The 25,500-nt window shown below is 41.4% G+C and overlaps 1 protein-coding gene across 3 annotated transcripts in view; it reads left to right on the top strand.

Moving 5' to 3' along the window:
• NDEL1 (nudE neurodevelopment protein 1 like 1) overlaps window positions 1-23,083 on the top strand; it is a 34,831-nt gene extending 11,748 nt beyond the window's left edge. For 2 of the 3 annotated variants that reach the window (XM_061174618.1, XM_061174616.1), the window contains exons 5-9: window positions 2,082-2,218; window positions 5,709-5,882; window positions 9,929-10,020; window positions 14,831-14,982; window positions 21,854-23,083. In XM_061174618.1, coding sequence (XP_061030601.1) covers window positions 2,082-2,218; window positions 5,709-5,882; window positions 9,929-10,020; window positions 14,831-14,982; window positions 21,854-21,947 — 649 coding nt within the window. In that variant the 3' untranslated portion in view covers window positions 21,948-23,083. Of the gene's footprint in view, window positions 1-2,081; window positions 2,219-5,708; window positions 5,883-9,928; window positions 10,021-14,830; window positions 14,983-18,386; window positions 18,422-21,853 lie in introns of all 3 variants that reach the window. The other variant, XM_061174617.1, reaches the window with a different exon arrangement.
• Window positions 23,084-25,500: the final 2,417 nt, after the last annotated feature.

Here is a 25,500-nt window from a genome sequence, read left to right as displayed (position 1 = left end):
TTTATTATGATTTTGCTGAACAGCCTATAGTGGCTTGCCATTACTTTGCCAAGATTGCATATATCTATAATTAGTTGTTTCTTAACCATTCCAAACTTAATTCCTATTACTTTACAATTATTGTCTGATATTGCTTTCCTTAGTATCTGAGTGACACTTAAATGCTTGGCATGATGCTGGAGTTGAGGATACAAAGATAAGCTAGCCACTGCCCTTGGGCGTGACAGATAGGGACAATCCACGTGATAAACACTGGTACAGGAATGTACAGACTGCTCCAGGGCATAGAGAAGGGCACAGCTAAAGTACTCTGTGGTAACTGGGGAAGCTGAGTCTGCAAGGAGGAGTAGATGTTAACCGGTGAAGAGAGAGGTGCGAAGGCAGAGAGGCAGGAAAGTGCATGAGGTATTAATATTTCACTTTGACTGAAGTGTGTAAAGACAGTATGGCTGAACAAGATGAGACTGGAAGATGTTTGGGGCCAGGTTGTGGAGAACCTTGTGCTCGGCTATGTTTGAAGGTCATTCGGATGAATGGATAAAGAAGATGTGGCACATATATACAATGGAATATTACTCAGCCATAAAAAGAAATGAAATGGAGGTATTTGTAATGAGGTGGATGGAGTTAGAGTCTGTCATACAGAGTGAAGTAAGTCAGAAAGAGAAAAACAAATACAGTATGCTAACACATATATATGGAATCTAAGGGAAAAAAAAAAAAGGTCATGAAGAACCTAGTGGCAAGACAGGAATAAAGACACAGACCTACTAGAGAATGGACTTGAGGATATGGGGAGGGGGAGGGGTGAGATGTGACAGGGTGAGAGAGTGTCATGGACATATATAGACTACCAAATGTAAAATAGATAGCTAGTGGGAAGCAGCCGCATGGCACAGGGAGATCAGCTCGGTGCTTTGTGACCACCTAGAGGGGTGGGATAGGGAGGGAGGGAGGGAGATGCAAGAGGGAAGAGATATGGGAACATATGTATATGTATAACTGATTCACTTTGTTATAAAGCAGAAACTAACACACCATTGTAAAGCAATTATACTTCAATAAAGATGTTTAAAAAAAAAAAATGAAAGTCATTCTGTAGGCAAAGAGGTGCTCCTTAAGAATTTTTAAACAAAGGAGTATTATCAGATTGTGATTTGGGAAGATAATACTGAGGAATTGAAAGTAGGGAGGAGGAGATGTGAAGGCCATTGAGGAGTAATCCAGGTGATGGATGAAGAATTAAGCCAAGGGCAGAAGATTGGAGGAGAGCAAATGGAATTGAGAGTCATTTTGACAGTTGACAGGAGGTGGTAAAATTGGACATGGCATTGAGCAGCGGTCCCCAACCTTTTTGGCACCAGGGACCGGTTTCGTGGAAGACGGTTTTTCCATAGACAGAGACGGGGTTGGGGGGGGGTGGGGGTGGAGTGGAGGGGGGGGGGTCAGGCGGTAATGCGAGCGATGGGGAGCGGCAGATGGAGCTTCGCTTGCTCTCCTGCTGCTCACCTCCTGCTGGGGACCCCTGGCATTGAGAGTTCTAACTTGAGGTTAGGAAATTTTATTTCTGTAGCACATAGTGGGTAGAGGGCACATAGCAGGTACCTGTCAGTGTTTGCTGAATAAATAAGATGAGAAATGCAGGAAGAAGAAAAGCTTGGTAGGAAGAAAGTAAATAGAGTGGGACCTGGGACCGCGTTTTAAACTAATTCTTAGTTAATTCTTAACGTACTCTAAAACTATTGAAAAGTTTTCTTCCTGAAAATATGTAAACTTCATTGACTCATGTTTAAAGTCCAATGGGGAGGTATAAATTGTATGATAAGTAGGCTTCCTTTAAGAAACTTGAAGGAATTTAGATGGGAATTTAAGAGAAAAGAATACATCGAATGGCCCCAAATGATAGTAGAGACACTAAATGCACCAGAGGTCAGAAGGGGGCGAGATCATTCTCTTTTAACTGGGCCAGGCTTTCTAGGTCAGGAAATGGCATGAGATAAACTGACAGTTTCCTTTTGTAGTAGCTATTTGCACGTTATTTAATTCATGGACTCTAATTTTTTTTTTTTTTTTTTTTTTAGGGCAACAATAGTTTCGCTGGAAGACTTTGAACAAAGGCTAAATCAAGCCATTGAACGAAATGCATTTTTGGAAAGTGAACTTGATGAAAAGGAATCTTTGTTGGTCTCTGTACAGAGGTTAAAGGATGAAGCAAGAGGTAAAATTTATACTTAAAGAATATTTATTACCTTACTGTCCCTGAGCCAGAGTGCTAAGCTAGCTTCAGGATCAACTTTTTAAAGCTACACATTTATATGCTTTCGTTAAACACTATACTAAGTACTTTTAATCTGTTTATTCAAAATCTACATCATCAACTCTAGGAGGTAGGTATTATTATCCCCATTTTATAGGTCAGAAAACTGAGGCACAGAGAGTTTGAGTTGTCAGTAGGGATTCAAACCCTGGTCTGTTTCCCAAAGCCTTAACCACTACCACTGTGCGTATATACTGCTTGGTTTGTTTGGATTTTTTCCTTTTTGCTTGTCCTAAATAATTTTGTCATGCACATATTAGCATTACATATGTGTACATATTGCTGTATACATATTATACATATAGAGAATATATACTTTCTTTTAAAATTCTCCTTCCCTCCCTCTGTTTTTTTTTCATGCATGTTAGAATGCAGAATATTGTAAAGAAGAAAGTAAAAGTCTCTGTCAATCCCTTTATCTTGAGAGAACCCACTAAGAGTTTGGTGTGTTTCTTTCCACTCTTCCCTGTGACTATACATAAACATACCTGTATATTTTTTTCCTTTATATAATTGGAACCACGTTATATATACATATATATTTTTTTCTATACTCCTTTAATATAGTGAATGTAATCCATGCCATTAAAAAAATCTTTTGAAGCAGGTTTTTAAAAATGTATAATATTCTGTTATATATGATTTTTTTTGATGGGTCCTTTATTATTGGTGGTTAATTTTTTGCTGTAAATAGTGCTGTAAATAGTGTCCTTGTACATAATATTGGGGAGTGTCTTTGATTTTCTTAGATTCTTAGAAGTGGCAAAGGATATAAGTATCTTTAATGGTTGTAACGGATGCTGCTAAATTACTTTTTAGAAAGTTGGTAACTTTACACTCTGGCAGTGACTGAGTGTCCTTCTCACAATGTTTACTAGTATTGTGAATAATAAAAACAGATTTTAAAATTATTTAAAAATCTATTCGAAAGTTGAAAATTGATATCACATTGTTTTTAATTTGTAGTTCTTTGGTTACCACTGGTGAAAACTTTTTGCTAATGTTTACTGGCTCTTTTAAAAATCATTTTTTCATGACTTTTCCTTTTTTGGGGGAGGGTTTATTCATCTGAAGAACTCCTCATAATTTATATAATGTATAAAATATTAACTCTATCCTATTTATTTTTAAGTTTACAATTCTGGTTAAAAAAAAAAACACGTAACATGAAATTTACCATCTTACCCATTTCTAAGGGTACAGTTCAGTAATGTTAAACTATGTTCACATTGTTTTGTAGATCTCTAGAACTTTTTCATATTGCAAATTGAAGCTCTTTGCCTATTGAACAGCAAATTCCCATTTCTCCCTTCCCCAGTCCCTGGCAACCGCAGTTTTACTTTCTCTCTTTTTTTAAAAATAAATTTATTTATTTATTTTTATTTTTGGCTGCCTTGCGTCTTCGTTGCTGCGCGCGGGCTTTCTCTAGTTGCGGCGAGTGGAGGCTACTCTTCCATGCGGTGTGCGGGCTTCTCATTGCGGTTGGCTTCTCGTTGCCACCGGAGCACAGGCTCTAGGTGCGTGGGCTTCAGTAGTTGTGGCATGCAGGCTCAGTAGTTGTGGCATGCAGGCTCAGTAGTTGTGGCACACGGGCTTTGTTGCTCCGAGGCATGTGGGATCTTCCTGGGCCAGGGCTTGAACCCGTGTCCCCTGCATTGGCAGGCAGATTCTTAACCACTGTGCCACCAGGGAAGCCCTGCAGTTCTACTTACTGTTGTTAGGTATGACTACAGTAGTCCCCCCTTATCCGAGGTTTAGCTTCCCATGGTTTCAGTAACCCATGGTCAGCTGCAGTCTGAAAATATTAAGTGGAGAGTTCCAGAAATCAACAATTCATAAATTTTAAATTGTTGTTCTGAGTAGCTGTTCTGAGTTGCTGTTCTAATTGCTGTTCTGAGTAGCAGGATGAAATTTTGCACCATCACGCTCAGTGGACGTAAATCATCCACTGAGGGTCTTGGAACATATGTTCCTCAGATAAGAGAGGGACCACTGCACTCTAGATACCTCATATAAGTGAAATCATACAGTATTTATCTTTTTTGTGACTGGCTTATTTTACTTATCATGTGTCCATAATGAACATGGATGTACAAATATCTCAGTGCCCTACTTTGATATATACCCAGGAGTATGGTAACTTTGTATTTTTTTTTAATATAAGCAAGTATTCTGTAGGTCAATTGCATAACTGGAAAAGAAAACATTAATTTTGGGTTAAAAATTCAATATTTCAAAAAAATTTGCAACTATTTTGACTACTTTCTTTCTAAAACAAAGTATTTCATAGGCTAGTTATTAAAAAAAAAAAAAGCCAACCCATTTAAAATGACAAAAATGCACTTCATTGATTTTGTAATAATCCCCAGACTACATCATCATTTCAAAATAAATGCAAATGAGTTGGTAAAGAATATTTATTTATTTATTTATTTATTTATTTTGTCATACAATAAACTGCCCATATTTTAATTGTACAATTGGATAGGTTTTAACATATGTTTATACCAGTGAAATCGTCATCTTTATCAAAATAATAAGCATATTCAGCACCCCTCAAAATCCCTCATACCCCTTAGTAATCTCACTTTGATGATCATCCCTGACATTCCCTCATGTCCACAACCATAACCTAGAAGATGATTGAGATGAAATCATACAGAATGTATTCTTTTTTTTTTTTTTTTTCCCCCACACACACTGTATTTTATTTTTACAAGAGATAAATAGACTGACACCAAGCATTGTACATGGATGACCACAACAAAAGCAACAATGATTGCAATTACCAAACATGAAACACACTCATACTATGTCATAATATTGACATTCAGTCCAGTAATCCTCCACTGCAACAGCTCCTTTACTTTGCAGTGAAAATTGATTTGTATATTCTTTGCCTCTGAGTTCTTGTGGGATTTTTTCTTTTTTTAAATTCAACCAGAAAGTCACAAAAATTATACTCATCCTCATCAGTTCACTCAGTCCCATGTAATTAATTTTTTTTTTTTTCATCTTGATCTTTTGTTAGCACTTTTATGAGCTCATCAGTTTTTCATTAGAGTTCTGAAAATGCTTATTCAAGAATATTTATTTTTGTGTCATATATGTTCACTGTGAGTTCTACTTCGGACTCTGCCCTGTTTCTTTTTTCATATAGGCATAAATAATTGTTCTGTTAAGTTTATAGCATTTTTAAAGTCTAAATGATCATGTAGACAGTAGGGTTGTTGTCATTTTTATTCCCCTGGAAGTAAAAATTGTTAAATAGGAAATTCATTTTTGAGAAGTAGTAATTTAGGAAGAGTGTCTTTATGCCATTTCAGATGCGACTTTGCTTGATGTATTTTCTTCCTCTAGTGAATATTACTACTTTTGCAACATTTTACAGATTTAAGACAAGAACTAGCTGTTCGGGAGAGACAGCAGGAAGTAACTAGAAAGTCGGCTCCCAGTTCTCCAACTCTAGACTGTGAAAAGATGGATTCTGCTGTCCAAGCATCACTTTCTTTGCCAGCTACTCCTGTTGGCAAAGGAACAGAGAACAGTTTTCCTTCACCAAAAGGTTTGTAGTGTCTTTTCTTTTTGAACCTGTGGTTGATTATCCACTTAAGAGGCTTTGCTGGTGAAGCAGGGGTTGCTAAGGTTTAAGCAATCATTTTAATTTTTTTTTTTTTTTTGGCCATGCTGTGTGGCATGTGGGATCTTAGTTCCCCAACCAGGGATCGAACCCATGCCCCCCTGCATTGGAAGCACGGAGTCTTAACCACTGGACCACCAGGCAAGTCCCTAAGCAATCATTTTAGTTTAAAAGTTGGTTAAATCTAGCCCTGTGTGAAGCAGAAGGCATTGGTCTCCTAGGCCAACTCATACGTAGGAAACAGTGAGATGAGGGCTACATTTAAGACAAGAGCAGCTTAATAAATTGAAATTTTAATAAAGGTTTTTAAGGGAAGTTTATTTTCTGACTATAGCAGTAATACATGTTCATGTAGAAAAATTTAAAAACGAGAAAAAATAAAATCCATCTGCAATCTTAGGGCTCAAAGTCAACTCTTATTAACACTTTGAATTTTTTTCTATTGTGTGTGCTTTTTTTGTGTTTGTGCCACCTTGTTACACCCAAGTTTTGGGATCGTATTTTTTTTTTTTTTAATTTTTATTTGAGTATAGTTGCTTTATGGTGTTGTGTTTGGGATTGTATTTAAATGCAGTTTTATTTCTTTTGCCACTTGACGTATCATGGGAGACTAGAATGCTTTATACACAGAAAGTACAGAGACTCACTGAGTTACCATTCAGACTTGTCTAAGATTGGCTTGGGTGGACATGTCCATTCTATAACATGCCTCAGTAGCTGCCATTTTCATAGGTGATGTTCAGAATAACTGATGAATAGTACAGAAAGAATATGCCTTTTGCCATCAGTCAGGGTGTTTTTTTAAATCCAGGTAAGCAGAAAAACGATTTAGTAGCCACTAGATAGAACGTTAAGAATGGAACCCTGAAGCTCTCAGTTGAGATTTATTTAGTTTTTGCAGCTTGGAGATCATATTTCAGCTACTTCCACTCCCCTATACTTTCTTCTCCCCCAGTGGAAGCTGTCTTTCTTCACACTTTTTTTTAAAATATAGGACTTTATCTTTCGGAGTGATACGAGAAGGTTTCTGTCTGGGCGGTTAGTGCAGTTAGCACTCCATATTTGTGCTGCCCAATACGGTAGCTACTCCAATGTGACTATTTAAATTTTAAAATTTTATGGATTTAAATGAATTAAAATTTAAAATTGAGTTTCTAGTTACGTTGGCCACATTTCAAGTGCTCAGTAGCCCTTGAATAGATAATTCACCCTATTTTCGTCTTTTTATGAGGTGAGGGTAAGGTATGTGAAAATTCCATATAGTTACGTTATTGACTGTACTGGTATGTGCTGACTCTGCTGCTGAGAATACAGAGCAGGCAGTGTATAGATTACAGCAATCATAAGCAGCTCTCGTTTTTCAGAATGGCTGCTTGTGTATTTGAGGACCTTAGAATTACTAGCATTTGAGAATTAACAAAGCTTTGCTTTTATGTTACTAATTAGAATTATGCAGATAAATTCTGAAAATTCTTTAGTTGGGCACTAATCAGAATAGTCTGGAGCCTCAAGTGGGTGTCAGTAGGGCATAGAGCTTGCTCTGGCACAGTTAAGATAACGTCAACCCTAAGGCAGTAATATTTGTCCAGACAGACACGTTTTTCGATTGGAACTGATAGCATGAGCTTTCACTGACCTAAAAGCTGCCGTTTCATGACAAGGAAGTCTGCACAGACACAGTGAGAAGCCAGAGGTTAGAGAAATCAGTGGCAAGATTGAAGAGCTGATCTCTATGAAGTGGTCTAGCTCTAATTGTGTTTTATTGATAAAATGCTTGTTTCCAAAAAGCATTCAAGACAACTTACCATAAAAGTACAGATTTAATAATACCTAAAATATAAAATTCGAGGGGAATAGGGAAAAACAAGATCCAGAAATTCCTGCCAAGAGAAGTATAGCAGTTTATTTGTATCGCATTGAGCACCTGTTATATGTCATGTATTACTCAGGATGCGGATATCCTCAGGGGAGGATAGTGGTCTAGTAAGACTAAGTTGCTACCTTCAATGTGATTATATTCTAGAGGACAAGGATAGTAGCAGCAGCAGCAACAAAAGCATTTTACATGCTGATTACAACTCTGTAGAAAGCAGATAAAAATAATAGTAACATTTATTGAGCACTTACTATGTGCTCTGCATTTAAAAAATTTATTAATGAATTTTGGGACTTCCCTGGCAGTCCAGTGGTTAGGACTCTGCACTTCCACTGCAGGGGGCGTGGGTTCAATCCCTGGTCAGGGAACTAAGACCCTGCCTGCTGCGAGGCACGGCCAGAAAACAAAATTTATTAATGAATTTAAACTTAACAACAACTTTATGATTTAAGTGCTATTATTAGCCCCCTTTCACATTTGGTTACTTAAGGTCACACAGTTAACGGCAGAGATGGATGTGTATCTAGAAGTTTAGCTCCAGAGCTCTTAACCACCATGCTTTAATATCTCAAAAATAAATTGAAGAAATGTGCACGACTGAAAACCTTTGCTGAGGGGCATGAAAGAAGATGTGAATAAATACCATGTTAAATACCATGATTCAGAATAGGAAGACTTAATTTAGTTGCAATATCCATTTTCCCCAAATCAATCAATAGTTTAAATTTCTAATAAAAATCCTAATAGGATTTTTAAAGTTGTGAAGTTGATTTTAAAGTTACTCTGGGGCTTCCCTGGTGGTGCAGTGGTTAAGAATCCGCCTGCCAATGCAGGGAACACGGGTTCGAGCCCTGGTCTGGGAAGATCCCACATGCCGCGGAGCAACTAAGCCCGTGCGCCACAACGACTGAGCCTGCGCTCTAGAGCCCGCGAGCCACAACTACTGAGCCTGTGTGCCTAGAGCCCATGCGCCACAACAAGAGAAGCCACCTCAATGAGAAGCCCGCGCTCCCCGCAACCAGAGAAAAGCCCACGCACAGCAACGAAGATCCGATGCAGCCAAATATAAAATAAAAATTAAAAAGAAAACTTTATTTTTAATAAAGTTACTCTGGAAGAGTAAATGTGCAAGAATAGTCAATAAAAGTTTGAAATAGGTTAGTAACAAGAAGAGGCTTTGCCCTTTAGGAAATATATTTTAACACTATAATAACTAAAGCAGCATATTTCTGGTAGAATAGACAAATAATTTAATGGAACTTGAAATGTATAGAGAATTCAGTGTGTGGTTTTAGTGCCATTTCAGATGAGATAAGTCTTTTTCACTAAATGGTATTATGACAATTAGATATCCATTTGGAGGGGAAAAATTTAGATATTTGATGAGTTTACTAATCTAAGTGGTAAAAAGTTTTTTAGAAAAACATTAGGAGAAAATGTGGGGAACAGTTTTATTATGTTGCAGTGAGGAAGCCCAAGGCTTCCCCCCAAACCACAAAGTTTAAGAGATAAATGTCACACTGGGAAGTACAACATATATAAGAGAAAAGGTGAATATCTATAGTGTATAGTGCCCTTGCAAATTGATTAAAGACAACCCAGTAGAAAAAAGTGCAGAGATTAAACAGATGACTTCCAGAAAAAAAGATTCAAATGACTCTTGATTAGAGAAACAAAAATTAAAACAAAGTGACTATCAAATTGGCAGGAAAAAAAGATGTCTAATACTATTGAGGGCATTACCATTCAGACTGCTGATATTGGCACAACCTAGAGAACATTTTGGCAGGATATTAAGGTGAAAATATGGGCGTATCCTCTGACTCAGCAGTTCTATTTTTAGGAAGCTCTTCTCCAGAAATACTTGTCTAGATGTTTTAAGGGTATATGTCCTTTCAGCATTGTTTATAATGATGAAAAATTGGATATAATCTCAACATCCAATGGAGATATTTGTGGTATCTCCACTTTATACTTTATCCACAGTTTGGAATACTATATTGATTTTTCATTGAGCGTATACTGCTTTGTAATATGAAAACCCAAATGTAAAGGGAACTGCAAGAGTAATCACTCACCTTTTATCTTTCTCTAGCTATACCGAACGGTTTTGGTACCAGTCCGCTGACTCCTTCAGCTAGGATATCAGCACTAAACATCGTGGGGGACCTCTTACGGAAAGTAGGGGTAAGCCTTTAATTATTTATCACTAGGTGTTTCAGCTGCCAAGGTGATGCATTATTTCTTAATTTGCAGTGAGGGAAGAAAAAAGGATACCTTCCTGTGGTAAAGTCTGTAATTAAGCTGAGAAGCAGGAGCATCCAGTGATCAGCTGAGGCTGTGAACACCTCCAGGGCTCAGCCTTGCCAGTGCCTCTGCAGAAGGTCCTTGCGCTTAGCTCCCAAGTTCCCACTGGGCCTTCTTCAAGTTCCCCCTGGCTGTTTCTAAAGCATCGTGATTCCTCCTACTTCCTCTAAGGCTGTGTGTCTTATACCGCCCTCTGATCCTTTTCTTTTCTCTGCCTGCTGTCCTCCTGGTCATCCCCGGGCTTTTTCTTCATAGGACTTCCGCATTGGCTCGTGACATGAATTTCTGCTCTTAGTCATACACGTCTTTGCTGCTTGGCCCCCTCAACTGCAGTGCTGTCTCCTTGGCTCTAACCTTGCATTCCAGAACATTTCGGCTTTTGGAATATTCAACTTGGTTTTGTGCTTATTCAGTTTTTTACTCTGTGTAATACCTACTCTTTGACCTTATCGAGAGCAGTACTCTTGTTTTGATTTTTCGGTTATCTCTTGCTTTCACTTTGTTCCTACTCATCTGTGATCCACGGATCGCTTACTCTGCCACTGTTGACTCATGGGCTCTTTGGCCATGGAGGAGACCTGCAGCCTGGATCAGTCAAGGAACTGGATTTCTTTCCTGCATCCAGATCACAGGAAACAGTTATATGACCTTGTGGATTTTTAAGCCACTATAAAGTTAGCATTTCTAGCATTAGTTAGTTTTCTTTCCTGTTTCCCTCAGTGACTTTTATTTCTCTTTTCAATAATCTACCCCTGAAACTTCCCACTATCCACCGCCCCTTCACTTATTTTTTTTGTGTGTGTCACTCTTTCTGAAAAAAGCAGAAATTGCATTATACTTTACATAAAGAAGAAATGGGAGGCCAAGATAGAAGGTCCTATTGTTACCTTTTCTGGCTCATAAAATTATTGTCTGAACATCAGATTAACTCTAAATCTGCATTTTAAAGTTACTATAAAAAGTAATGTGCACAAATCATTCATACAGTACATAGAGTAATCTTCCCTTACTCCTAACATAATCTTTCTTTAACCTAGCTGTCGTAAGAGTTGCGTTGTAATGGTTTAACCTATTTGTTGTAACCTATAACTTGAAGTCATGTGCTTGCTTTTCTGTATCTTAACAACTTTAAGCAAAAAGATGAGGAATTTAACTTACATTCTCCTAATTTTTTATTTTTTGTTCTTCTGTTGGTTATTTTTATAACTTTAAATAACATGCTTAAACCTATGTTTCTGAATTTATTAGACTGTATCTCAGCTCCCTGTTGTGTGTGCCTCTGTCCCTTCTTGAGCTCTCCATTGGTTGGTTCTGAAAATTAGTCAACAGCACCTAAAATATTATGCCTACATGTATATTATTTACTGAATAATCGTCGAGGAGGAGCTGGGCTCTAGGGCTGTTTTACTTGTGCTGCTCAACAGGTGTTTCAAGCATTTTGTTCTTTACCTATTATTTACTCAAAACCATATTAGGTTTTTTCATATTTGTATCACAGTTGACATGTATGTCTTTTTTTAAACATTTTTTTTAATTGGCCATCTTTTTTATTATTTTCACTGCAAAACAATTTTTACAAGATCACAATAAAATAAATAAAAAGAAAAAAGCTTCTAAAATCCTGTCATTTCAACAAATTCAACCATTTTTATTTTTGAAAATTACATTCAGCCTTTGCATATATAATTTGTGTATCATTGGATATTTTTGTTATCATGGGTCTTAGCATTTCTGATTACCTTTGTTTTCTTGTGGAGCAAAGAAACACTTTCTTTGCTATATCTTGTATCTTCCGGCTTCTTATTTACTGAGTGCTCTGATATGCTTCTAGGGCTGCTGCACTGCTGTCAGCCTTGAATTTCTCTTCATTATACTCTTGGGTTAGTTCTGCCTGTTCCTGGACCCCATGTTGTCATCTTTGTTCCCTGTTTTGCGTTAGTACCTTAAGTAATTTATTTAGAAATGGTGCACGAAAGTTGAACTTAGAGTCCTTGCATTGTTTACACATTCAGCTGACAGTTTGTCTTTTAAGGTGTCGTTAGAGTTTTTGGTCTGCTGTTATCCTCCAGCCCCTGCATACTTTTATGAATATTTCATTTTCTACTTCTTCATACTACTTTGTCCACTGACTTCACCTGGAAGCCCCATTCCCACTCTTGCATCCTCTTCCACTGAGAAATCAAGGCCATCTATCTAAACTTTGTTTTCCTCTCTTAACCTTCTTTTAGTACTCTCCTATTATTACCTCTGTGGCTGTTCTTCCTTTTTATCTCAGTGGTAAAAGTATCACATTCCTCCCATGGCTAATTTTGTCCCTCTGTGCTTTGGATCTCATTCCTTCCAGCCTTCTCATCTTTATATCTCCTGTATCTTCAGACTTTTACTGTATGTTTTAATATTTATATGCAGTATTTATGTATAATGTATTACATATATATACTTTATATCTACTATTTATACTTTATATCTAATATTTATATATTACATATATATATATTACATATTATACACTTTTTAAACCTTAAAAGCCAAAATAAAAGCAGCTATTCTTTCCTTTTACCCTACGTCTCTCTTTAGCTGTCATTCTGTTTCTCTTTTCCCTTCCCAGCCAAGTTTTTGAAAGCATGTCTCCATTTATTGTTAGCATTTTTGATGGCATACTCACTCCCCAGATAGCCTAGTCTGGGCTCTGTTTCCTGCTCACGCCACTCAAATTGCTCACTGATGATCTCAGTGCTGTCAAATCCAAGGGATGCTGTTCTGTCCTAATTTTACTTGAAACATTCAGCACTGACTTATTTTTTTGAAATGGCCTTCTTTCCTCTGCTTTTCTGATGCTGTGTCGCTGTGTCACGCCTGCTCGCCTTCCTGCCCATTCCTGTTTGTCATCTTGTTGGGTCTTCATCTGCCCACCATTTCAGTGTTGATTTTGCTCAGAGTTCTGGCCTTACCTTTCTGATCTTCACAACCACAGTTTCATCTCCTGCTTGGTGTGGATATGGTCTAAATCTTGATTTCTAGGCCACTGTTTTTGAGTGCCAGACCCAGTGCTTGCATTAGGCTGTCTCACCGACACCTCAAACACAAGTTGTACCTGTTATATGATAGATTCTCAGCAAATATCAGAACAAATAAATGAGTGTCTTGAATATAGGAAATTAATGGCTCTCAATTTTTATTGTGTATGTGTCTATTTAATAAGATGCTGAAAAAATGCTTATTCAGAGCTTGTCCTACAAGGTCACTACCTCTCTTCCTTCTTTCGTTGTTGTTTTACTAGGTCATGGTACTTTTGTTTTAAGAAAGGAGAAGAGAAAGAAGTTTCAGTCTGTTTTTGTTGTTGTGTCTTAATAGCTGTTGTTGAAATTATGGGGGGAGGGTTCTCAGAGTGGAATACGTTATCTGTGGATTTAATTTTTTTTTAATAAATTTATTTATTTTATGTATTTATTTTTGGCTGCGTTGGGTCTTCGTTGCTACGTGCGGGCTTTCTCTAGTTGCGGTGATGGGGGCTACTCTTCATTGCGGTGCGCGGGCTTCTCATTGTGGTGCGTGGGCTTCTCATTGTGGTGTGTGGGCTTCTCATTGCGGTGGCTTCTTTTGTTGCGGAGCATGGGCTCTAGGCGCGTGGGCTTCAGTAGTTGTGGCACGCGGGCTCAGTAGTTGTGGCCCACGGACTCTAGAGCGCAGGCTCAGTAGTTGTGGTGCACAGGCTTAGTTGCTCCTCGGCATGTGGGATCTTCCCTGACTAGGGCTCAAACCCACGTCCCCTGCATTGGCAGGCGGATTCTTAACCACTGTGCCACCAGGGAAGTCCCTCTGGGTTTAATTTATCTATGTATTCCACATTCCTTAGTGTCATGGATAATAGGATTGGACTGTTTTTTGTCTTTTTTTTTTTTCGGGGAGAGTGGTTTGATTTGATAAAGTGTTTGCGGGAAAGGGGGAGTTGGTGATATTTGTGAGTGATGGAAATTGATGAGAAACTTCTGTTCTCTTCATGTCATCTGTTGGTTTGTAGAGCCTGGCATTGACCAGGTGTTGTGGTGACAGGTGCTAAGCAGGCACTCAGTTTAGAGGTAAATGCTAACGGGCTGGTGTCATTTTCAGGTGAACTATTTAACTATAGACGAAGGGTATTAGATGTTTTACAGTGTGCTCTCAGAAGTAGAATAGCATTTAACTTCATGTGAGGTGTTGTAAATGAACTTATCCATTCTGATACAGTAGAAACGACTAACCTGAAGCCCTAAAGAAAGAATTGGCTGCTTTAAAAAATTTTCAAGTGATGTTTTTGCATTCTTTAAAATGCTTGCTCCCAAAACACACACACGCACACACCCAACTAGCCAACTGACAGTCCACAACTTAGAAAGAAACAGTGGATAGGGCCAAGAGACCTGGGATCCATCTCTGTATACTGTGCCACATTTTTCTTAGTTGTAAGGTGAGGATTATATCTGTATCCCTCAGTAACACTGAGAGAAGTATATATTCTGAGTTCATTAGAAAGGGAGTCAGCATAAATATTCCCTCTTTCTATTAGAAAGGTGATTGATATGGCTTAAACAGCCACCATTATCAACTGAGAGAATAAGATTTGAGTCTTGAAATAGAAATGGTTTGAAATGCAAATTTTTATGTGCAGCTACTGTTTTGACAACCAAATCATTCCTTCTTCCTTTTGTAGGCTTTAGAATCCAAATTAGCAGCTTGCAGGAATTTTGCAAAGGACCAAGCGTCACGAAAATCCTATATTTCAGGGAATGTTAACTGTGGGGTGATGAATAGCAACGGCACGAAGTTCTCTCGATCAGGGCACACGTCTTTCTTCGACAAAGGGTAAGTCCTGGAAATTCTAAACGTTAATTTTTTGGGTAGTGAAGTTGCCCATTATTAAGTGAGCTTTGTTGAACTTTGAAAAGATAAACTCAGTTTGATAAACCTACCTGAAACGTTATCATTGAGATCTTAGGGGACATGAAGTCTGTTGTCTTCTAGTCCCCGTGGAGTCTGTTGCCCTGGGAACCCTGACTCTGAAGCTTCTGTCCTGGGAAGCAGACTCTCAAAAGGCAGCTGTGTTAGGCTCTGGGGAGTAAAGGTGACTGTGATACGGTCCTTGTGCTCAAGGTGCTTGCAGGCTAGTAGACTTTCTTGGCAAATATTTGTTAAGAGTAGAAGAGAACATGATGATCATGTATGTGTGAACTCCTAACAAACGTTCTGTCTGAAGATTTTAGAAAAATATGAAACCACTGGATCAAGTACAGTTTAGGAGATACAAGTTTTGTATGATGTGAAGATGTTTTTTGGGGAATTGAGAATTAAAAAAAATTGTTGTAAGATTAAAGCAGTGGTACATCCTTAATACAAAAATATGTCAGTTGGTACAGAGTATATAAAGTAAAAAGTGTTTTCCGTTTTCACACTGTTTTTTGCATCCTTATGGTTATTCCTAGGCATGTAAAATCATATTTTTATGCATCTGCTATACACTTTAAAAAACTTATGGGATACTTTATTTTAATTAATTAATTAATTAATTTATTTATTTTTGGCTGTGTTGGGTCTTCGTTGCTGCGCGCGGGCTTTTTCTAGTTGCGGCGAGCGGGGGCTACTCTTCGTTGCGGTGCGCGGGCTTCTCACTGCGGTGGCTTCTCTTGTTGCGGAGCATGGGGTCTAGGTGCGTGGGCTTCAGTAGTTGTGGCACGCGGGCTCAGTAGTTGTGGCTCGCGGGCTCTAGAGCGCAGGCTCAGTAGTTGTGGCGCATGGGCTTAGTTGCTCCGCGGCACGTGGGATCTTCCCGGACCAGGGCTCGAACCCATATCCCCTGCATTGGCAGGCGGATTCTTAACCACTGTGCCACCAGGGAAGCCCAGCAGACGGATTCTTAACCACTGTGCCACCAGGGAAGTCCCTGGGATACTTTAAATACTGCTCTGCAATATGCCTGTGGTGACTTATATTGCCAGTATCTTTCCGTGTCAGTACATGTTGTTCTACTTAATTAAAAAAAAAAAAAACCAACAAAATGCTGCATGGGTATACTCTTGTACGGGTGTGCCTTAGTCTAGGTAACTGGTTAGGACCTATGGTCTGAGATGCTGACCGTGTGACTTAAGGTAGCTGGTAGTGGAGCAGCAACTGAGGCGCCAGGGGTCCCTTGCCACCGACTCTGCTTTGAGTCATAGAGGCAGCTTGTCCTTGTTCTGTGAAAGCAATATAGAAATTTTCACAGCTTCTTAAAGGAACTTGTATTTTCTGCTTTCCTCAGTGACGGTGGCACATTTGTGGAGGCCCTGATTTGATGCATAGTCCACTCTAAAAAGCTTTTTGTTGTTCATCCTTGTGGAGTGCAGTGTTCTGGTTTTTCTCTCTCCCTTAAGAGAATTCTACCTTGAAGTATATGTATTTCATTGAGGAGCACATTCTAAAATAATGTATAAATCAGGGCTTTCTTTATACACATTTCATTAAAAGCACATTCTAAAATATCAACATATAAATCAGAACTTTATTCTAACCATTGGGGCTCCTCAGTGGTGGTAAGAATAAAATTAATATTCCTCATGTTTAGGAGCTCCAGGCAACTTTGAGGAGTGTCATTTTTATACTATAATGGTAAGTGGAATAAGTAGGTAGATATTTTTACATTAGAGATGGCATTTCCCCAAAACAGTACAGGGAAGGTTATAGGGGAGGTCTTCATGAGTGTTGGAAGTAGTGCCTAATTATTTTTCCTGCAACTTATAATTCCCTCCAATAGAGTAGTTATTCGTCTATCTGGAATGGGCCTTGGGAATCTTATGACGTGAGAACAGGCAAACCATAAATGGATTGGTCGGGCAGATGCCTTTGCAATAAAAAGTCCTTAGAACAGTCACGATGAAGGAGGGATAACATTATCAGTTCCGGCTCACTGCTCTGTCTTCCTGAGAGCCTGGCTTCTACTTGACCCCTGATGCAGAGCACCAGGGCAGTGATTTCCCAGAGAGGAACCCAGTCTTAGGTAGATGGCGGAGGATTCAGTGTAACCTGGAACGAGGAGGGCGCCCTGGGCACTGTGACGGAGACCCTGTCCCTTGAGGAGCATCCTAGGTGTAGGTATAGGCTTTATGTCCTGAACTGAATCTGGAAATATGCTTCTCAGTAGAGCTAGTTACAGACAATGTTTAGTTTTGGTTTAAATAGTACAAATTTTTCATTGTATTCTTTCTGTTAAGAATGAAACATGGTTTTGTGGGTTGGCTTTTTCTCAAGTGTTTAGTTTATATGGTAAATGGATTGTATATGCACACTCAAATATTAACCTATTATTGCTTGAGTTACGTTTGTAGTTGCCATCTTCCTGAGGATAACTCTTGTGTGGGTTTTGCTATGTTCTTACTTCCTTGCTGCTTTGCTTTGATTCTGGCTTCCTTTTGGCCTGCCTGGCTTTTTACCTCTGGCCTTCCTTCCTGCTCACCTGGTGACTAGATAAAAACCATGATGGCATATACCTGCTGCAAAAGGAAGGGGGTAAATATCCCCACTCCCAGCTCCATTATTAGACCTGGCTGGTTAAAAGCATAAATGATAGTTCTTGTAGAAGTGTAGCTTGTAGTTTCAGCATGAGAAGAAGCTTTCCATTTAAAAAAAGCCTTTGGCTCTAGAACTTGCCTGCTGCCTCTCACTCCTAAGGAGTCTGTCTGTAGCACTGTCACTGTTCGGGAGGGTTTGCCAAAGTTGGTTTGCGTGCGCGTGCAGGTATTGAATGTACGTGTGTACACTGTGTGCTCCTGCTTCCCTCAGAATCTTGAGATGAAGCAACGCCTTACCATGTAAACATAAAGCCTTATTGTTATGTATTGTTTTATGGGATTTGAAAATATTTTGTAAGCTCTGGTTAGTTGAGGGCTTCATGGAGTCAGGATTTTATCTAGTCTGTGATCACTTCAGTCCCTAAAATGCGGGTTGCTGGGCCTACTTCCCTGTTGTTGCTGTTTCCTCCAACCACTGCCAGCCGTTCATATCACTCATCCAAAAGGACACCAGTTCACGTGCAGTGCAGTCACTTGAGTTCTCTCAAAAATGTCCTTTTTTTCTCCATAGCTTTTATTTAGCTTCTTATGTATCACTTGTCCTAATTTTGTAAGCCAGTCTGATTTCTTTTGGGTTGGGTGTAGGTGAACGTAGACTAATTTTAGGGCATGGTGTGAAAATAGTATTTGTATTACTGTTTAATATTTTTTCCTTTCTTTTACTAGGCAAGAAAAAGTCATATTTCCCACGTTGTTCATGGGTAACTGAACTTGTTTGCTGTGCTCTTTCATTCTTAATCATGGTGTGTGGTGGAAGACAAGTTAACATTAACAAACTGGTTTTACTAACTGCATGGGGCTGACTGCTTTAACCAACTTCCAGCCCATGAGTGAGCTTTCAAGTTCCTGTTTGATTTGACTGTGCACCATTATTATTGGTTCAGCTGTGCAAAACAAAAACAAGTTAGCTGTAGTGGTCCTGGGGCGGTTGTGAAGTGCTCTGATGGTACTCCTGTTACAGGTGGGAGTGTGGTAGAGATGATGCCAGCAGTCTGGGGGCGGGTTGGGGGTCACTGCCAGGTCCTGGGACCCGCATTTGACTGCCTCCACGGGCCTGGGGTGCTTCCTGTTACCCAGTGTCTTCTGTTTTCTCAAAGCAGCACTAATGATATTGGATTCTTGCTGTGTGGGGACTCTCCTCTGTGCTCACGCTTGTGTTCCCTCAGGATGCTGGAATGGTAGATGGGGACATGTGTATAAGGGCTGCCTTCCTTCTGAGGAATGTACATTTCAGTTTGCAGAGCCTGGGCCGAGGACTGGCGCTGCGCTGAGCGTCCATTTATCCATATAACTGGGAGACTGGGGTCTGGAGTGTGCCTGCCTGCTCTCCTGAATTAGCTCTAGCCCAGTCTCTTCCTTTTCTTTCCTGCCCTCTCAGGTGTACCTGTCCTTGCTTTGACAGATTTAGTCCCCATGCTTTATCTATATTGTGTTAAATTTATTATCCTCCTGACCAGCTTCTAAACATGTGTTGGTTCTTTTTCCTCTTTCACTTCTTCTGTTGCCATTTACAGCTGACCTTAGTTCCTCGTCTTAGCTGGATTCTCTATTTTTCAGACTCTTAAACTAGATTTTTGTGGTATGATCAGGAAATTTTATAGCTTCTGGAACCTTTTTTACATAGATGATTCCCAGATCTGTATCTCCATCCCTGCCCATTCTTTCTCCATTCAGTCCTGTGTTGTCCACTGGGACATTTCCCTTCGGCTCTTTTGCTGCTCCCTAAAACCAAATGTGGTGAGTATGGAGGTGTTTCTTTTCTTGGAAACCTTTCCTCATTGCACAGCTTTGCGGTTCCCTCAAGGGACCTCACCAGACTGATAATTCTGCCTCTAGGTTCAGCTTTTTCCTTCCTCCTGGTCTTTTACTTACTAGTTCTTGACTCAAAGAGAGGTGCTAGGTAAGACCCTGGTGGATTGTTATTCTCTCTCTCTTCCATCGAACTTTCAAATCCAGAATTCCCATTTCTGTCCACACAGAGAAGCTACTTTACCTAGTTTCTTGTTTTCCCTTTATATTTTGGATTGCACCGCTTATTTTTTCCATTAGAGCAACCTGCAGTGGGAGCCCCAGCGTGCTTGCTCACTGGAGCCTGTCAGGTGTCCCTGGGCCGGGAGGAAACTGGGAAAGGATAATGGCCTCGGCATCTGGAGGCAGGTTGTGGGCCCAGCTCCCCATTGACAGGCTCACAGGGTGCACTCAGGTGAATGGCTGGACCTTCTCCTGCTTTTGTTTCCTTGGCAGTATAACAATGGGGATGAACTTAACATTCCTTAAAGGTCCATTCCTGAAAATGCAGGAATCTCAGTCCTAAACCTGCATGTGGAGCCATCCTCACGTTTGCTGCTTTTGCACGCCCTGTGGAACAGTGCCAGGTTCTTCTTGGCACCCAGCAGTGCTCCCTTTCTGCCGAGTTTCGGGGACTGTCTGTAGCCCTGCCTGCTGCCATGCTCTGTGCAGCTGGGAATCTGATGCTCACACGTGTAAAGCTGAAGCTGTTTGTGAGGCCCGCCTAGTTAGTTCTCCCTGAGGTTCTAGGAGAGGCAGGCATCAGGACTCTGGGACCAGGCAGACAAATGACAGACAAATGGCTTATTATGTGAGGGCTACAATGGCATATAGGATGTGGGCTCTGTCCCCAGAAGAGGCAAAGGCATACAGCCTTGGAAGATGGAGAGGGATGATTTAAAGTTTTCAAATGTGATGAAGCTCAAATATCAGACCTCCCCAGCCCAAAGGGAAGGGAGAAAATCTTGAGCGTGCATCACTGAGGTGGGAAAATGGACAACAGGGAGAGATTGCACTGGTCAGAGCCCCTTCTGTTGCTCTTGGCCTGTGTGGGTAGCATGATTTCCAACTCAAAATCTATACGCAGGTTAGTTTCTTCAGATGTTAACTGTTCTTCAAAGTAGTCAAGGGTCATTAGTCAAGTCTCTTTGCATGCCTGTTTCTCCAGGAGGTTGCCCTCACCTCTTCAGTGTATGAAACCGTCATCTTGATCTTGGTGGGGAATATGTGTCTGTGTTTTGTTTTTTTAAGAGAACCTCTGTCCATGAGTCTATATTCAACTCCCTGGGCCCCTCTGATGAGTAGGCCGGTGGGGACAGTGGCGGGCATGTGTGGGGCAGTCAGGCCCCTTGCACTTGGCGGCATCTCCCAAGTTGTGAGTGGGACACATTTTCCTAGGACGTTTGTCAGTATGGAAGGGCTGCAGTGGTGTCCTGAAAGGGGCTGCAGGCCTCGCACTCACTCCCTCATTGCTTCCTGAGGCTGTGCTGCCGGGCGCTGGGGCTGGGGCTGGGGCGGGGCTGGGTCCTGGCTGCAGGCGCTTGTGCTGGGCGGGGCTGGTGTCTCACAAGGTGGCAGAGAAGCCTACCCATCTGGCTTTGCTTGCTGAACAATTTAAAAAAGTTATTTTTCTCCCCCTTATTTAAGATGTTCCTGTACATTGTAGGAGATTTGGAAAACAACAGAAAAGTATAAAGTAGTAAATAAAATTTACCCACAACTCAGAGGGAAGAAGAGTATTGTTACGTTTTCCTTCTGTAGTATATGTGGGAGTGTGTGTGTGTGTCCACACATTCTAGATTTAGCTCCGTGGATGGTAATGTCTAGCTGTATAAGGGGCTGTAGTCCAGAATATATACTACTCACTTTTTTGCCTTCATATTATGGAGCATATCCAGTTTGGTAACCTGCTGCTTTTTCCACCTAGCGTTAGTTACATTCGGAATATTTTCCATGCTGTTAAGAACTCTGGAATGTGTTTTTAATGGCTGTATGGTATTTCATTGTTTGTTTGTACCCTTATTTATTTAGGTAGTTCCCTACTGGTAGACGTTTAACCTGCTCTGTTGGGAAATCAATCAGGGCTGTGGCTGCCGTGGCCAGTGTGATGAAGTTGTCGAGGAGGGAGCAGTAGTGTCATCACCCCCAGGACCACGGGCTTCGCAAGTCTCTCACCAGATCATGCTCTCTAGGCAGCTCGCTCCCTTGGGCCATCAGGATTCTGCTCTAGGCTGGGAAGAGGAATAGTTGTAGAGAGCAAATGAATTTCGCTGTGTGTCGAGTGATTTTAAATGACAGTCTCTCTTTCTCTTCCCTTCCCTTCTCTGCTCTGGTCACCCCCACAGGGCAGTAAACGGCTTTGACCCGGCTTCTCCTCCTCCCGGTCTGGGCTCCTCGCGCCCGTCGTCGGCACCGGGTATGCTGCCTCTCAGCGTGTGAGTGCCCGGCCTCCAGGTCGGGGCTCCCGCCCTCCTGCAACAACCCAGGACACCCACGCCTCACCCCTCGGTGCCCGGGCCCAGCTCGTGCCCCTCCGTCTGCCTCCCCACGGCTGGCAGAGGGCAGGCTGCATGCAGTGGCGGCTGCTGGGCCCTGCCCAGCCCCAGGACTCTGCGCGACATCAATACTGGCTATTTTCTCTTCTTGCCGTAGTGCCGTTGGTTTCACATGATTGCACTTTTGTGGGTCACAAGGTGATACATACACGTATTACTTGGTCACTGGATGCAGAAGTACCCATTCATCACACCTGCCTCATAGCCCCCTCCCTGCTCTACTGATAGGATTTAGTTATGTTTAGGACATTGCAGATCTTCTAGAGGTTCTCCCCCAAATCAGGTCGACGTGTGCTCTCCTCCTGAGCTCCCACCCAAGCATCTCCAGTGCTCATGGATCATGTGTCCCCCACCTCCACCCCCCACAGTTTGGGCCTGTTGCTGGCAAAGAGTCGGGAAGGTCACTGAATTAGGGAACATTTTCTGCACCTTCTGGTTTTACTTTAGCAGTTATCATTCCATAGACTAGCCTCCCAGAGCAGCAAAACGCCTGTCTGAGCCCAGGTGGCAGGAGCTTCTGGGACCTGGGCACGCGCAGGGCTGTGCCCCTGCCATCTCCTCCTCCTCCATGTGCCTGAGACTCGGGGTAGGGGGTGGTGGCATCCTCCTCGCCAGCTCTCTGGTCCTTCAGTTAAATGACACCTTCAGAGTGTTTTTGTTTTGTTTTCAGAGGGCCTGTCCAGTTGTGTTAGGAAGGGTTGAGCGGCCTGATTCCAGGGGCTGGCTGGTGCCAGCTCCTGGGGGCAGACTGACCATAAGTGGTTGTCCCTGTGCATCCTTTGATTACTCTCATGCTGCATTTACTGTTTACATTTGTTTTATTGTACATAGGTTTGTAAACATTATTGCCTAAGATATTTGTATATAACTTGGGCTTTGTAGCTTTTATTTATTCAGAACTCATATGGCATGTTAAAGACTTATGATGGTGTCCTACTCTGGGCAGCTGTGTAGGATCATCATGTGGTTAAAAAAAAATACTCCCCCTCAAAAAAATCTTTTAATGTGGAAACAATAAATTTCACAGAAAAAAAAGAAAAAGGATTGAGGTTGCTTTATTGGGTTTCTGCCATCCTGGGAGAGAGGAGCTGGAGTTGCAAAGCCAGGTTCAAATGTCACTTCTGCTGTGACATGGGACACGGGGATGGACAGCAGCTGTGGAATAGGGCAAAGAAAATTCAGGCGGCCTCAGGATGTGTGAACAGGCATTCTCATGCTGATTGTTTTTTATTTATTTATTTTTATAAAATTCAAGTATAGTTGATGTCCAATTTTACACAAGTTACAGGTATACAATATAACGATTCACAGTTTTGAAAGGTTATATCCCATTAATAGTTACTACAGAGTACCGGCTGTGTTCCCTGTGTTGTACAGTACATCCTTGTGGCTTATGTATTCCTCATGCTGATTCTTGGTGCTGGTTTCTGCTCTTAGCTGTGATTTCCAGGAGCAGCCTGAGAATAGCCCTGGCCCCGTGTGGAAATCTGGGAGGAAGGACCTGCACTTTGAGGGAGGCAGCTTGCTAAGTCTTCGAGTAACTGCGATGGATCCAGGAGCTGGTCCTCCTGCTGGGCTGCCGTTCATGACACGTGCTGGTGTTCTGGGATTAGAGGTTACTTGGATCCGGGCTTCTCTCCTCATCCCTTGAGAGAAGGTGCCAGATGTTTAGTAGCAAGAGACAGGGTGCCTGGACTTGAGGAACAAGTAAACTGGGGCATCTGTACGAATGTGTCAGATTCTGAGCACTGCTTATAACAAAGAGCATAAACGGAGTAGTTTGTAGTTTTAAGACTATATGTAAATGAAAGTAAGTGAATCCAGTTCCTAAGTGAATAAGAAACATTAAGGTAGGATACATTAAAATTTTTTTCTTCTGTCTGTCAGTATGCAGGCGGGAATAGCTTCTATTAGTTGTTCCTGGAGATTTCGTCATAAGTTGACTCACGAGAGACGCTTGTCCTGGTGTGTGTGTGCTGTGCCCAGCTCTGCTGGCTGAACAGTTGAAAAGAAAACTCCAGGTCTCTTACTGATGGGCAGACTCCTAGCTTCTTTTGCAGCCATCATTGGAAGGGTTGGATTAGATCAGAGGTTTCAACGTTTAGCAGACCTCTTTGTTTATGCAGGAACCCCAAATCTAAAACATAACAAACAGAGCTACTCTGGTTAAAGTAAGGATGAGTTCTGGAGCTTCAGTCCTTTTCCTTGGCTCCCCAGCGATTTCTCACTTCCTCTCCAGCTGCACACCCCTGGGATCATCTCACCAATTGTTATTCAGGCAGTGGCTGGGAGTAGGGCCCTGGCTTGCAGGGGCCAGTGTGTTATTCACTGATGTCACCACTGCTTTGGGTCCAGGAGAGCACAGGCCAGGTCCGTGAAAGTACAGAGTATGCTGTTGGGCTTATTTCCGGCCCCTTCAGGAGGGGACTCCCACATAGTTTTGGTTTTTGATAGCTGCAGCAGCCCTTGGCATATGACCCCCTGAGGAAGCTGGTTGATTCCCCAGGCCTCTTTCAGCTTTCTCTGTGGATTCCAGATCTTCCTCCACTTACAGTGGGATTACGTCCCAGTAAACCCATTCATTGTAAATTGAAAATGCGTTTAATACACTTAACCTACTGAACGTCGTAGCTTAGCCTCGCCTACCTTAAACATGCTCAGAACGCTTAGACATTAGCCAACAGCTGGGCAAAATCATCTAACACAAAGCCTATTTGATAATTAAGTGTTGACTATCTCATCTAATTGATTGAATAGTGTACTGAAAGTGAAAAACCAAACGGTCGTCTGGGTGCAGAATGGTTGTAATTGTATCAGTTGTTGACTCTCGTGATTGTGTGGCTGACCGGGAACTGCCCTGGCCAGCATTGTGAGAGAGGATCGGGCTGCATATTGTTAGCCTGGGAGAAGATTAAAATCTAAAATTCAAAGCATGGTTTCTATTGAGTGTATCGCTTTTGCATCATGGTAGAATCAAAAAAAATCTTAAACCATTGTAAGTCAGTGACCCTCTGTATCTGGTTCAAGATGCTGCTTTGTACTTGCTCAAATAGAGCATTTGCTTCCTGGTATGAAAGTTCTACTAACTGCTTGCCTGTGTAGCTAAAGATCCTCTGAGTGGGTTCTCTTCCTAGGGCTGCTCGATTGCCAGGTTTGCGTGGCTCACACTGAAACCTTCAGGAATGAGCTGCCCCTGAGCTGGGTCCACATGGTCTCCCCTGCGTGGAGGGGGCTGATTTTCCAGGTGGCAAAGGACAGCTTCTTGTCTCCAGATATTTTCATCTCACCACCCATTCCCATCCCTTGCTCCTGAAACGTCTTCCTGCATAAAATAGGAGCCAGCTGAGTGGCCAGAAGCGATACCCCACCAACTCAGTGAGGAGCCAGAAGCCACAGCTGGGGTGTTGAGTCACAAGTAGGCAAGTGGCAACTAGATA

Source organism: Eubalaena glacialis, chromosome 19, assembly GCF_028564815.1.
Source record: "Eubalaena glacialis isolate mEubGla1 chromosome 19, mEubGla1.1.hap2.+ XY, whole genome shotgun sequence".
Lineage (NCBI taxonomy): Eukaryota > Metazoa > Chordata > Mammalia > Artiodactyla > Balaenidae > Eubalaena > Eubalaena glacialis.
Note: the sequence above shows the minus strand (reverse complement) of the source record. Positions and strands in the feature narration are given on the sequence as shown.